The sequence below is a fragment of the Anolis sagrei genome, chromosome 6 (assembly GCF_037176765.1).
Source record: "Anolis sagrei isolate rAnoSag1 chromosome 6, rAnoSag1.mat, whole genome shotgun sequence".
Lineage (NCBI taxonomy): Eukaryota > Metazoa > Chordata > Lepidosauria > Squamata > Dactyloidae > Anolis > Anolis sagrei.
The window spans coordinates 117,156,308-117,170,870 of record NC_090026.1 but is presented as its reverse complement, the minus strand read 5'-3'; the positions used below and the strand labels follow the sequence as shown (position 1 = coordinate 117,170,870).

The 14,563-nt window shown below is 41.2% G+C and overlaps 1 protein-coding gene across 1 annotated transcript; it reads right to left on the bottom strand.

Annotated features, from left to right (window-relative positions):
- Positions 1 to 672: 672 nt before the first annotated feature.
- IDI1 (isopentenyl-diphosphate delta isomerase 1) lies at positions 673 to 9,745 on the bottom strand. Its single transcript, XM_060782548.2, has 5 exons — positions 9,482 to 9,745; positions 5,523 to 5,692; positions 2,439 to 2,531; positions 2,221 to 2,351; positions 673 to 1,600 (listed from the first exon to the last, which is right to left on the bottom strand). Exons 1-5 carry the CDS (start codon positions 9,733 to 9,735, stop codon positions 1,283 to 1,285), a joined length of 966 nt encoding a protein of 321 aa, XP_060638531.2. The 5' UTR covers positions 9,736 to 9,745; the 3' UTR covers positions 673 to 1,282.
- Positions 9,746 to 14,563: the final 4,818 nt, after the last annotated feature.

Here is a 14,563-nt window from a genome sequence, read left to right as displayed (position 1 = left end):
CAGCCAATGTCAGATCTGGACCAAACTTGGCACACAGACCCAACATGGACAGCTGTGCATAAATGCCTGGTTTGGGGAGGGTTGACCCACAATTCTGGGAATTGTAGTTTACCCACATTGTTATGTCTTTTCTATTGGGAGCATTAATAAAAAACAAAATCAAAGACTGGCTTTTTTTCTAATAAATAGTGTTCCTAATTACCAAACTGGTATTACCTAACATCCCAAAACAAACAATGCCTTTTTCAAACAATGCAGGCACTGCTGGGTACCCAAGCTAGTCTGACATACTCAAGCTTATGGAGAAAACAAGTTCAGCAACATAACATGCACTCTCTTTACAGAAGGTCACTGCCATGTCTAGGTAAGCCTGAGGCAGAACAGTTTCTAAATCCCAGAAGGCCCTCAATTGTTGATAAGGCAGGTTCTTATTTTGAAACTAGCACTTCTAAATAGACTTCTTAAACTCTTGAGTAGTCTCATGGCTTACTAACTGAATTCATACTCCAGTTATAAAGGTATGAACAGAAAAAAATGTTTCATACCTTGGGGAATTATTGTTACTCAGTGTAGACATTGAGACTAGCCGCGAGGCTAAACATGTTTTCTCATTCATTCTTCCCAGCCTGATACCCGTTAGAGGAATAAGAATGGAATTACTACGACTAGCTCTGATTTTTCATTCCATTTAGGAGCACTTTATTTTTCTCCTCTAAATTAGCATTATATCACTTTTAACAAATACAGTTTGTAAGACACTAGTTCTAATTTTGAAGTAGCACCTTTTTTCTTAATGATAAATCATTTTCCTTCATACATCAAGATTCCTAGTGAAGTTACTTCAAGAAAAATCTATTAGAAAAGTTTATATATTAATGTGTGTATCTTATACTGTCCATATCCAAAATATTATAAACTGTCACATTTAATGAAAAAATTGACACCTAGAATAGAATAACTATTCTGAACATTGTTGTACTTCATTCTTGTACAAACAAGCCTTAGAGATCCTGGCTATGACAACTCTTTGTCATACTTGGTGACGTAGTGAAAATTCAAGCTTCATCCTCTAGTAGGTATGTCAACAAACAGCGACTCAGTAATCTAGCTGATAAGTTGAAAATGTGGCAGACTGGAGACTTGCCTTAACGCACGCAAACAGAAAAACAAATTCCCTTCATCCTTCCTATTTCAACCCAATCAACTTTTACATTGTTTCAAATATTTCATTGATCAGTATTAAAGGTTATTCTGTTATTTTAGACCATCATTGTTCTAGAGGTTACATCCTGTGTATCTTATCATGATCAATAAATCTCTTCAGATTATTCAAGTTATCCCACCATTTAAAGAGAAAAGTCTCTGCAATCAGTTTGAACCATGGAGTAATCTTGATTTCATTTTGGGAAGCCTTATCCAGCATTTCTCTCAGTTCTTCCTGTGTCACGTAACAGTAGCTTTTGATTTCATTGGGATCTGGGTTAAGGGTCACGTCTTTCTGCACAAAGAGGATGTAGTCTATTTCATGTTCTCCCCAGGTCCCATTGGATTGGGCTTTGTAGTGAATTCGGGTTAGGTAGAGGAGTTCTTCTGGCAGCACCTACAATGAATTTTTGTGTTAGTAAAGCTACCAATATACAGTACATGATGCCACTGCTATTTGATAGAAATTATTTCCAGTATATCAAAATACAATTATATTCTTTAATAACATACAAAATGCCAGTCCATAAGCCATCAGCGCTTGGTCTCTGCAACGTTTCCATGAAAGAATGGGCAAACTGTATGTAGCCAATGGGCATTAATATATAGATTGCTATATATTGAAACTAGCACTTCTAAATAGACTTCTTGTAGTCTCATGGCTTACTAACTGAATTCATGCTCCAGTTACAAAGGTATGAACAGAAAACCGGTTTCATACCTTGGGGAATTATCAGTTACACAAATTCAGTAGTATAAGAGGCACTGCTCTAAGTGATTACATTCAGTACAACATGAAGCTACCAGGAAGTAGACCAGGAGATAAATTATAGCAAATGTTGCCCCCTACCCATATGAACACTTTTTAGGAGGAGGGGGGCTATAAAGTTGCTTTACTCAGGAAGGGCAGGCACAGTATGAAACTCATTAAGACTTCTGATATACCAAACTAAAGGGAGCTTAAATGCTCGTGCTTATTACTTTGACCAGTTATTTAAAAGGTAAAGTATTATTTACCTGTTCCATTGGAATTCCTAATTCTGCCTTCATACGCCTCTGTGCTGCTCTTCTAATCCCAATCGCATTATTTTCTTCCAATTCAAGTGAAGTGCTTAGAGGGTGACTACAACAAGTATTGGTAAAACAATCTAAAAAAAGATTTGGTGGAATTACTTGTAGAATTTCAGATAGCTATACAATATAGGTAACATGGTATACAACAAGAAAGAACAAACCTGGGAAGGTGATTTTGGCATCTGATCTTTGTTGCAAAAGCAGCTTGTTCTCCGAATTGAACAGAAACACACTGAATGCACGATGTAGCAATCCTAGCACACAGAGAGACAGAAAACAACCATAGCTTGAGTTTAAATCTAAAATTAAAGAATGAACCAATTTCCATTCTTAATACATCCATTATAATTTTAAAAATAATGTATATACTCAAGTATAAGCCTAGGTTTTCAGCCCTTTTTTCGGCTGAAAAAGCCCTTCTTTCAGCCCTACACCTTCCAGCCAGGACCCTCACCTCTCCACACAGCAACCCAGCTGGGTCGCTGTGCTGAGAGAGGAGAGGCTGTGCACCTTCCTGTCTTCTCTGACGCGCCTTCCTCCCCTCTTGCTGTGTTGAGAAGGGAGGAGAGACCTCACATCTTCCTCTCCTTAGTCCTTCCCACCTCAGCTTTTTACCCACTTTTCCAACACCCCTTTCCCACCCGTCTTCTCTTATTCTAGTTTCCCCCTTCCTACTCCAGTCTTTACTATTCCCAGCCCCTCTCTCCCATTTTTCCAGCTCCCTTTCCATTCCAGCCTTTCCCGGGTTCCAGCCTCTCTTTACTATGTCAGTCTTGCCCCTTTTCCCACTGTAGTTTCCCACTTTCCCAGCCCCTCTTTCTCACCCGTCTTTCCTGCTTTCCCAGTCTCCTTTCCCACCTCAACCATTCCCACTTCCCCACTTGCCCCCTCCCCACTCCAATCTTTCCACCTTTCCAGCCTCCCCTTTTGCACCCCAGTCTTACTCATTTTGCAATCTTTCTTCCCCCACTCCAATTTTCCCTAGCTTTTCCGAACCCCCCACCCCACCCACACACTCTAGACTGGGATCTTTCCCACTTTTTTGGCTACCGCTTACATCCCAGCCTTTCCCAGTTTCTAGCCCCCTTTCACACCTCATCTTTCCCCCTTCCCCAGTTGCCCCCTTCCCACCCCAATCTGTCCTCCTTTTCCAGCTACTCCCTTGTCACCTCATTTTTCTACTTTTTTCAACAACCCCTTCCCATTCCAACCTTTTCACATTTCCAGTCCTTCTTTCTCACCCACTTCCAAAGCTAGTCTTTCCCACTTTTCCTTATTCATGTACACAGCATTTCCCCCAAAATGTATAGTTAAACTTTGGTGATTATGGGAAGGATACATAAGCATATTTACATTGAAGAAGATTAGATAAATGATTTAATCAGAATTTGACAGTCTTATCTTAAATTACAGTTTTTTGTAAATATTCAAAAACATTTAACCTACTGATGCCTCAATTAGTGTAATTTTATTGGTATCTATTTTTATTTTGAAATGTCCCAGGAGTTGCTGCATTTCCCACCCGCGCCTTATACTCAAGTCAGTAAGTTTTCCCAGTTTTTGTGGAAAAATTAGGTGCCTCGACCTATATTTGGGTCAGCTTATACTCAAGTATATAGGGCAGGTATCCTCAAACTGCAGCCCTCCAGGTGTTTGGGCCTACAACTCACAGAAGCCCTAACAAGCTTGCTCAGTTGTCAGGAATTCTGGGAATTGAAGGCCCAAACAGCTGGATGGCCACAGTTTGAGGATGCCTGATATAGAGTAAGCTGATTGTCTAGTTTGGAATAAGAGAAAAGGGTGTGTATTTCCTTGGGTAATGTATTACAATCACCTTTCAAATACTTCCTATGAGCTTAATGGGCTCAGGTCAAGAAGTGATGGGTAAATGGCAATACACTGGTACAAATCCTGAAAAATGTTAATATCTTATGTGCATGCTCTCAGTCATTCACTTGAAGCAACACAATACATAGTTCAGAAACACTATTTCAATGACTTTTGGTCCTGAGTAATGGGAGAGAGGCACATATATCCTATATCCCCAAACTGACATTCTGCTAACATGAAAATAATATTATGCTAATATGAAAAAATGAATGTATTGATGATTTTGTATAATGTTTTAAATTGATTTTACTGTTTTAATTCTTATGGTGTGTATGTTGTTAGCATCATCTGATGCTTATGTGAGGTTGCCCTGAGTTCTCTTGTGGACAGAGTTCTAGAGCACAAGACTCCTGACCTCACAATCGCGTTAAAAAACAAAGTATGGATTGTCGATGCTGCAATCCCAGGTGACAGCAGGATTGATGAGAAACAACTGGAAAAGCTGACACGATATGAGGATTTAAAGATCAAACTGCAAAGACTCTGGCACAAGCCAGTCAAGGTGGTCCCAGTGGTGATCGGCACACTGGGTGCAGTGCCTAAAGACCTTGGCTTGCACTTAAACACAATCGGCGCTGACAAAATTACCATTTGCCAGCTACAGAAAGCCACCTTACTGGGATCTGCACGCACCATTCGCCGATACATCACACAGTCCTAGACACTTGGGAAGTGTCCGACGTGTGATCCAATACAATAGCCAACAGAGTGATCTTGTCTGCTGTGGACTCATCTTGTTGTGTTTCAAATAATAATAATAATAATAATAATAATAATAATAATAATAATAATAATAATAATAATAATAAGGTATCAGGGATCAGACCCTTAAATTTCGACATGAAGCCTGGCAGCAGTGACAGATCACTATTACTGCTATTACTGACATTGGAATGCATTCTTTGTAACTGTTTTAAATAAAGATTTGAAGCCAATGGGCTGAAGTGCATAAAGCTAAGCCTAAATGGAATAGCAGTTCTTAAGAGATTTCATCATGGGCAACCTCTGGTCCACCTAATGTGACAAAAAATTGATGGCTGGAATTTTTTTTAGCAAACCCAAATTACTCCAGCTGTCTACAAATAGTGTATTTCTCCTGCCCGAAGGACTCAATTTAAATTAATCTTTATGAACATACAAGATTAGTTTGTCTAACCACATTCCTTGGGCTTTTTAATTTCCTCCTTCTTTCTTTTCCTGATCACTTTTTGCCAAACAACTTCATTATTAAAACCTGGAGGCAAGAAACTCAACTCTCCAAGGTGAGGGTAAGTAGACATTTTCAATCCAACTAGGTTATGTGAACGGAACTCACCCTATCTATATACAATGGCAATAAAAAAAATTAAAAATACCTTTGTCAATATTTTCATTCAGGTGGCAGTTTTTCTTCGTATCTGAACCAATTCTGTTGTCATTTTCATCAATAAGGATGCACATCTCTGCTAGCAACTGTACCTGCTGTTCATCCAAGTCATCCGTGTTTATTTCAGGCATAGTTGCAGTATTTATCGTTCTAAGGATACTGATCAAAAAGAAATAGTTATGTCTTCTCACAATCACCACCTCCACCCAATGTCACAGTATGCAACAAACTTTCAAAGCAATTGCTTTATCAGTCACATTACTATACATATCTGGGAGAATCAACTGAATGACAAAATAGCCTGGGCGCAAAACACGCCAGCAACATTAAAAAGTGAAGCAACAACCCTCAGTTTCCCAACGATGAAAGCAAATCTGGTGGAAGCGTGTTTATAGTTTCCGATACCTAGATAAAGGAGGTACCACAACAACAGAGCACTTTCACTCCCAATTACCACACTGCACCTGCCACGCGTGTCTTATCTCCACTTAATTTAGCTTGTAAAATTCTAACTTTCCCAAAAAAAATCCCACATAAAAGGAACTACAGTGTTTCTTCCTGCATCACTTTACTGGGACTCTGTGTGACTCATGTCATTAGTTTATGTTCCCAACTTCCAGGCATCTATAAATCCAAATTGCTAAATAGAACACAGCGCTTGGAAGAGATAAGTTTTGGAATGCAACTTCAAAAATACCTCTATCTGCAAAATGCAATCCATAAGAACAAAGATGTCCCAACTTTGATAGAATCAATCTGTACAGAAGCAGTATAAGGAATAAGAAATACTGTGATAAGAAATACTAGAGCAGTGGTTCTCAATCTTCTTGATGCCATGAGTCCTTAAAACAGTTCCTCATGTTGTGGTGTCCTCCAACAATTAAATTATTTTTGTTGCAACATCATAACTGTAATTTTGCTACTGTTATGAATCATAATGTAAATATCTGATATGCAGGATATATTTTCATTCACTGCACCAAATTTGGCACAAATACCTGATACGTCCAAATTCGAATACTGCTGGGGTTGGGTGGGCGGGAGAATGATTTTGTCATTTGAGAGTTGTAGTTGCTGGGATTTATAGTTAACCTACAATGAAATACCATTCTGAATTCCATCAATTTAATTGAACCAAACTTTGCACACAGAACTACCATGACCAACAGAAAATACTGGAAGGGTTTGGTGGGCATTGACCTTGAATTTTGGAGTTGTAGTTCACCTACATCCAGAGAGCACAGTGGACTCAAACAACAATGGATCTGGATCACACTTGGCATGAATACTCAATATACCCAAATGTGAACACTGATGGAGTTTGGGGAAAATAGGCCTTGACATTTGGGAGTTGTAGTTGCTGGGATTTATAGTTCATCTACAATCAAAGAGCATTCTGAATCCTACCAATGATAGAATTGGGCCAAACTTCCTACACACAGAACCCACACGACCAACAGAAAATACTGTGTTTTCTGATGGTCTTTGGTGACCCCTCTTGCACTCCCCTTGTGACCACCCCAGGGGTTCTACCTCCAGGTTGAGAAACGCTGACATGAGAGGAAGAAAAGAGTAAAATATCAGGTCTTGTTTTCACACCTTGCTTTGCAGATTTCAGGTTTCCAGACTGAAAACTTGCAATTGCTCATAAACCTTTAATGACTGTATAAAAGAGGGACAACTCCTTTATCTTTAGCAATTGTTGTGCAAAACTGGAGATGGCGCCTATACTTAAATAACTGTTGTGTAAATCTGGTGATGTATCATTACACTTTGCATGCCTCCTATACCTTTCATAATTGTGTAAAAAGGGATGTCTCCTACACCTTTCAAAGTTGTGTAAAAACAGAGGTGGCTGCTATACTTTTAAAACCTTTAATAGTTGCATCAAAATCATGGCTCCTATAACTTTCATAGTTGTGTAAGGAAGGAACGATTTTCATACTTTTAATGATTCTATAAAACTGGCAGTGGCTCCTAAACCTGACATAGCTGCTTTAAAAAGGGATGGCTGCTGTCATTTTCAGTTGGGTAAAATTGGAGATGGCATGTACACTTTTCATAGCTCTGTATTACTGGAGATGGCTCTGATGTCTTTAACACTTATGCAAAACTGGAGGTATGAAAAGTTGTGTAAAAAAAGAGAGACCGCTGCTATACCTTTCATAATTATATTAAACTGGTTATGGTCCCTAGACTTTTCAAAGTAGTGCAACACTTGAAAAGCCTCCTATGCTTTCAACAGCTGTGCAAGATTGGAGATGGTTCCTAACTTTACATAGACGCACAAAAAAAGGATGGCTCCCACCTTCTGTACTCTTCATAGTTGTGCAAAAAAGAGGTGGCTCTAATACTTTTCACAGGTGAGCAAAATTGGAGATGGGTCCTATGCTTTTCACAACAGTTGTGTAAAACTTGAGGTGGGCCCTATGCTTTTCACAACAGTTGTGTAAAATTGGAGGTGGTTCCTATACTTTTCACAATAGTTGTGCAAAACTGTCTAAAACTAGAGATGGCTCCTATATTTTGCACAACAGTTGTGTAAAATTGGAGGCAGCTCCTATATTTTTCATAACAGGAGGAGGCTCTTATATTTTATTTATTTATTTATTTATTTGATGCACTTATTAACCGCCATTCTCAGCCCATTAAGGGCGACTCATGGCGGTGTACAGTACACATAAAAGACAGTTACAAAAAGCCAGTTTCAACAACATATAAACTATACAACAATTACAGACTACACTAAAAATCCGCTTCGTCTCTTAGTGGAATCATAGCCCGTCTCATATTCCTTGTTCCATTATTTTTCATAATAGTTGTGTGAAACACGAGGGGGCACCTATACTTTTCACAACAGCTGTATAAAACAGATGGTGGCTCCTATATTTTTCACAAAAACTGTGCAAAACAGGAGGTGGCTCCTATACTTTTCACAATAGCTGTGTAAAACTGGATATGGCTCCTATACTTTTCACAACAGCAGTGTAAACCAGGACGTGGCTCCTATAGTTTCCCCAACATTTATGTAAAACTGGAAATAGCTCGTATACTTTTCACAACAGCTGTGTAAATCACGAAGTGGCTCCTATACCTTCTTCAACATTTGTGCAAAACTGGAAATAGCTTCTATACTTTTCACAACAGCTGTGTAAACCAGGAAGTGGCTCCTATACTTTCCCCAACATTTGTGTAAAACTGGAAATAGCTCATATACTTTTCACAACAGTTGTGTAAACCAGGACGTGGCTCCTATACTTTTCACAACAGCTGTGTAAAACGAGATGGCTCTTATACTTTTCACAACAGCTGTGCAAAACTGGAAATAGCTCCTATACTTTTCACAACAGTTGTGTAAACCAGGACGTGGCTCCTATACTTTTCACAACAGCTGTGTAAAACGAGATGGCTCTTATACTTTTCACAACAGCTGTGCAAAACTTGAAATAGCTCCTATACTTTTCACAACAGCTGTGCAAAACTGGTGATGGCTCCTATACTTTTCCCAACAGTTGTGTAAATCAGGAAGTGGCTCCAATACTTTCCCCAACACTTGTGTAAAACTGGACATAGCTGCTATACTTTTCACAACAGCTGTGCAAAACTGGAGGTGGCTCCTATAACTGGACACCGATGCCCAAAAAAAGGATGGCTCCTCTACTTTTCACAGCTGTGTAAAACAGAAGGTGGCTCCTATTCCTGTAATAATAGTGTCTAAAACTAGGGGAGGGTTCAGACTTTGAATAGCTGTGGAAAACGTGGAGAGAGGCCCTCAATGCCCTCAATGCCAGGGGACCCTAGAGGAGTCATGGTTTAGGGAGGCCCCTCAGCTCTGTAGGGCAGAGAAGGCCAAAGGTCTTGTGAAGCTGCCACAGCCTCGAGCCTGGGCGGCTGAAGAGAGCCAGGCCGGTCCCTCCCCTCCCCTGCCCTCCTTCCTTCCTTCCTCACCGCGCTCTGCTTGCAGGCCAAACCGGACGTCCCTTGAGGCAGCAACCGCGGCTTCCCGGAGAGCGAAGGCCCAGCACCGCCACCGACAACGAAGCCACTCTCTGGGCTCTGACAGGCTTTGACTGCAGAGCCGCTGCTGCCAAGCGTGCTGCCGCCGCCGCGCGCCACATCGCCAGGCAACGCGCCTTCCGCCCCGACGGGCCAATCCCGGCCGCCGCGAGCCTTTGCGTCACCAAGTGGGCCGATCGCGCCATCGCAAGCTCACCCTAGGGGGCGTGGCCGCCGAGTCAGGCTGCCCAATCCGAGGAGGAGGTGGGCGGGGATTTTTCCAAAGGGGGCGTGGCGTAAAGGACAGGAGGCAACAGGAGGAAGTAGAGGGGGGAGAAAATAAACCAAAGGAAGGGAAGGTTCATAGAATGAGATAAGCCAGCCTTTAGGAGGCGAGATAGTGGGATAACTATGGCCCTTCTACTCTGCCATTATATAGCAGCGTAGACTCTTATAATCCAGTTTAAAGCACATTTTACACTTCCATTATATAGCAGTGTAGACTCATATAATCCGATTTAAAACAGATAATCTGGATTTTGTATAGTAGTGCAAATCCAGTCCGGAATTCGAATCCCACTCAGCCACGGAAGCCCACTGGGGCCCCTTTTACACTACCATATAAAATCCAGATTATCTTTTGAACTGGATTATATTGAACTGGATTATATTATCTTTTGAATTGGATTATATATGGCTCATATAGAATTATGGGCTAATAAGAGTTGGAAGAGGACAGGAGGGCCCAAAAAAGGACCACATGGGCCATCCAGTGATTCTCAACCTGGGGTCCCCAGATGTTTTTGGCCTACAACTCCCAGAAATCCCAGCCTTGAACTCCCAGGGTTTCTGGGAGTTGAAGGCCAAAAACATCTGGGGACCCCAGGTTGAGAACCACTGAGTCCAACCCACTGCCATGCAGGAAAAGCACAATTAAAGCACCCCTGACAGATGGCCATCCAGCCTCTATTTAATAGCCTCTAAGGAAAGTGCTTCCACTACACGCCAACACAGAGAGTTCTACTGTTGAACAGCTCTCACAGGAAGTTCTTCCTAATGTTCAGGCAGAATCTCCTTTCCTGTAATTTGGAATACAATCCATTTCAAAGCAGACAATCTGGATGATCTGCTTTCATAATCTGAATTATATGGCAGTTTAGATCCAGCCTGGGTCACACTCTCAGCCTCACAGGAAACCAGGAAAACAGTGATGGGTATATCTGCACTGTGTAGAATTAATGCAGCTTGACACCCCTTTAACTGCTATGGCTCCTGGGATCTGTAGTTTTGCGAGACACTAGTTCGCTGTGTCAGGGAAAGCTAAACCCCTTGTAATACTATCATTATTCCATAGCACTGAGTCTCAGCTGTTAAAGTGGTGTCAAACTTGATTAGTTCTACTGTGTAGATGCAGCCTATGACTCCCACTCAGACATAGACCAACTGAGTGACTTTTGGGTGAGCCACACTCTCTCAGCTTCAGAGGAAAGCAATTGCAAGTTACTTCTGAACAAATCTTACCAAGAATTGCACTGATAGGGGCTGCATCTATACTACAGAATTAATGCAGTTCAGTGCTATGAGATTGCAGGAGCTGTGTTTTGGTGTGACCCCAGCACTCTTTGGCAGGGAAGGCTAAAGACTATTATTTTATTTTTTAAATTTATTTTCCATATTTGTATACCACCTTTCTCAGCCCGAGGGTGGCTCAGGGTAGTTTACAAATGGCACAATTCGATGCCCCCAATAACATAAAAACAATTAAAACATTTAGCATAAATAACATCATTTGAAGCAGTAAAAACCAATAAAAACATAAATCCTCAACGCCTCATTACTAAAATAATTGTTCAATCGTATTGTCCAGTCGTTCCGTAGATCAGAGTTTTAACCTTTTTGAAAAATGTTAGGAGGGTGGGGCTGATCTGATATCCCTAGGGAGGGCGTTCCACAGCTGAGGGGCCACCGCTGAGAAGGCCCTGTCCCTCGGAATCTGTGAAGAAGGCGGGACCGAGAACAGGGTCTCCCCAGACGATCTTAGAGTCCTAGATGGTTCATAAGGAGAGATACGTTAGAACAGGTAAGTTGAGCCAGAACCATTTAGGGCTTTATAGGCTAAAGCCAGCACTTTGAATTGGGCCCGGTAGCAGACCAGCAGCCAGTGGAGTTGGTGCAACAGAGGAGTTGTGTGCTCCCTGAGCACCACTCCTGTTAACAGCCTGGCTGCCGCCTGTTGGATCATTTGGAGCTTCTGAACAGTCTTCAAGGGCAACCCCATGTAGAGAGCGTTGCAGTAATCTATACAGGATTTAACCAGAACGTGGACTACCGTTGTCAAGACAGACTTCCCAAGGTGTGGGCGCAGCTGGCGCACAAGTTTTAACTGTGCAAATGTTCCCTGGTCACTACTGAGACCTGGGGTTCCAGGCTCAGTGATGAATCCAGGATCACACCCAAGCTGCAAACCTGAGTCTTCAGGGGAAGTGTAACCCCAATCCAACACTGGCTGTAACCCTATGCCCTGTTTGGCTTTGAACTAGCTTTGAACCGTACCAGCAGTCTTTGTTCATTCTACAATATAGATGAGCTGAGACTCAGTGGGCAAACTTCGCCCCTCTGGGTGTTTTGGACATCAACTCCCACAATTACTAACAACTTACTGGTTTTTAGGAATTGTGTGAGTTGGAGTCCAAAATACATGGAGAGCTGAAGTTTGCCCATGCCTGGTGTAGATGCTGCCATAGGTTGAAAACACACTTGCAGGAACAAGTCCTTGGAATTAGAGACACACCCACTTAGGCTCATACATTGAGGGTTGGACTAGATGGCCCTTGGGATCCTAACTTTTCTAACTCTTATGGTTCACAAACACACACTCAGTATCTAGAAAACCATTTTGTAACCTGTTGGGTAAAGGCATGAAGTGCCTTTTGTATCATTTAAATAATACAATCCCAAATGCATACCAGATTAGCATTTGTCATGCCATTCATTAGCTGCAACACACTAACAGTGACAAAACCAGCCTGCCTCTGCTAATTTAGCAACCAATTGAGACTTTGGTTTTGGTTGTCACAGTCAAGATAAGTGTTGTAAACTTTAAATCATTATTTGCTGCTTTGCCTAAGTGGCATAATATTTGCATCGAGGAAATCAGGCCGGCAGCTTCCAGATTTCCATTTGGAGGACAGAATGTACAAACTTCTGTTGCTGTTCTGTGTTGGAGAAACATTGCTAGTTGTAGCCAGATGTTTTAGTCCATTTTGAAAAGGTTTTTAGTCTTCTTTGTGTAAGAGTGCAGTCGCCCTATCAAATACAACTTCCACAATTCTATAACATTGAGCCATGGCTGAATTTTTAGTTTAGTACGTGCTTTAGTGCATAGCAACCAGTTTCTTCAGATGCAATTGATATCAACGAAATAACATGCTGAAATAAAAATCAGTTGACTTGCTAAAATAAAAACAGATGCTGTTAGATTTCCCCCTTTTTATGTTACAGAAGACTAACTTGAGTAGCACACTGAGTAAATGTTATTCTGCAGGAGAGGATAGCTGCATTCATCTGGTAGCTCAGTTTAACTCCAGGGATTAAAAAGAGAAAGCTGTAAGGACTGAGAGATTGCAACAGTTTGCTTTCTGGCCAAGATGCTAAGGGAAGAGGCTTCAGAACTGCTTTTGGCACAGAAGCCAAATATTGACGCACCCTGAATCAAGATGGGTTTGTTTTATATGTTGCTGAAGGCTTTCATGGCTGGAATCACTGGGTTGCTGTGAGTTTTCCGGGCTGTCTGGCCATGTTCCAGAAGCATTCTCACATGATGTTTCACCCACCTCTACGATAGGGTTTATTTTACTTTTCAGAAGTTGTTCTATAAACATTTTCTGAATTTTTCATGATGGCAGATTATAGCCACTAGGAGGCATGGTGTTGTGTTCTACATCACATACCCCAATTCTTTGATTCTAAGATGCGCTTTTTTCCTCGTATAACATCTCAGAAAACAGGGTGCATCTTGGGGTCAAGCATGCATACAGACACACACATATCAGATCTGTTTTTCTGTTGGTAGTACTGAAACTATTGTGCATTTTGCGATTGATATCTTGGAATCAAGGAAATGCTTTTTTTGAGATATCGTTGTCTTCTGTTTCCTGTCAGAAATTACCCTGCTTATCTTGTTATTTGGTCTTATTTAAAAAATATTATACAGAAATGTTTAAGACTGAAAGCGGCTGCAAGGAACTGCACATTTCACACTGTATTGTTGAAGGCTTTCATGGTCGGAATCACTGGGTTGTTGTAGGTTTTTTCGGGCTATATGGCCATGGTCTAGAGGCATTCTCTCCTGACGTTTCAAGGCAGAATATCCCACAATATCTCCTTTGAACTGGGTTATCTGACTCCACACTCAGATAATGTGGGATTTTCTGCCTTGATATTCTGGGATATAGGGCTGCGTGGAAGGGCTCCTGTATTTTGCTTTCTCTTGATCAGTTCAGGTAGCATAAATAACTTGGAGTAGAACTGGCAACCTTATGCAAATCACATTCTCCTAGCTTGATAGGAAAGCCATGGCAAATGTTCTCGGAATAAATTTTGCAACAAGCTGGTAGGTTTCCCATAAATTGGTGTCAGCTATAATAGGGCCACCACAAATAGAGTCAGCCTGCAACACATAGTACAATAATGGTCCATGCTATAAGTTGGAACCGATAATTAAAAGCTTTGCATTTATACAGAAATAAATCCCGTTGTGAAGGATGATCCACTTTCTCTACTAGTGGGAACAAATATTTTATTGGGGTCCAAATACTATCTTCAACCCATCAGCACATTTCCAGGTCAGATACACCTTAGTGATATGCAAAATTAAGCAAATCAAAGGAGAATGATGTTAAACTTCTTAGGTGTGTCCGTCTTCCTATAATTAGAATGTGGGTTGCCTTTGGCAATTCGCTTTATCTGAGTCCATGCTCCCTTCTTGGCAATCATAATGATCTTCTTGGCAATCATAACGATCCTCCTCTATTG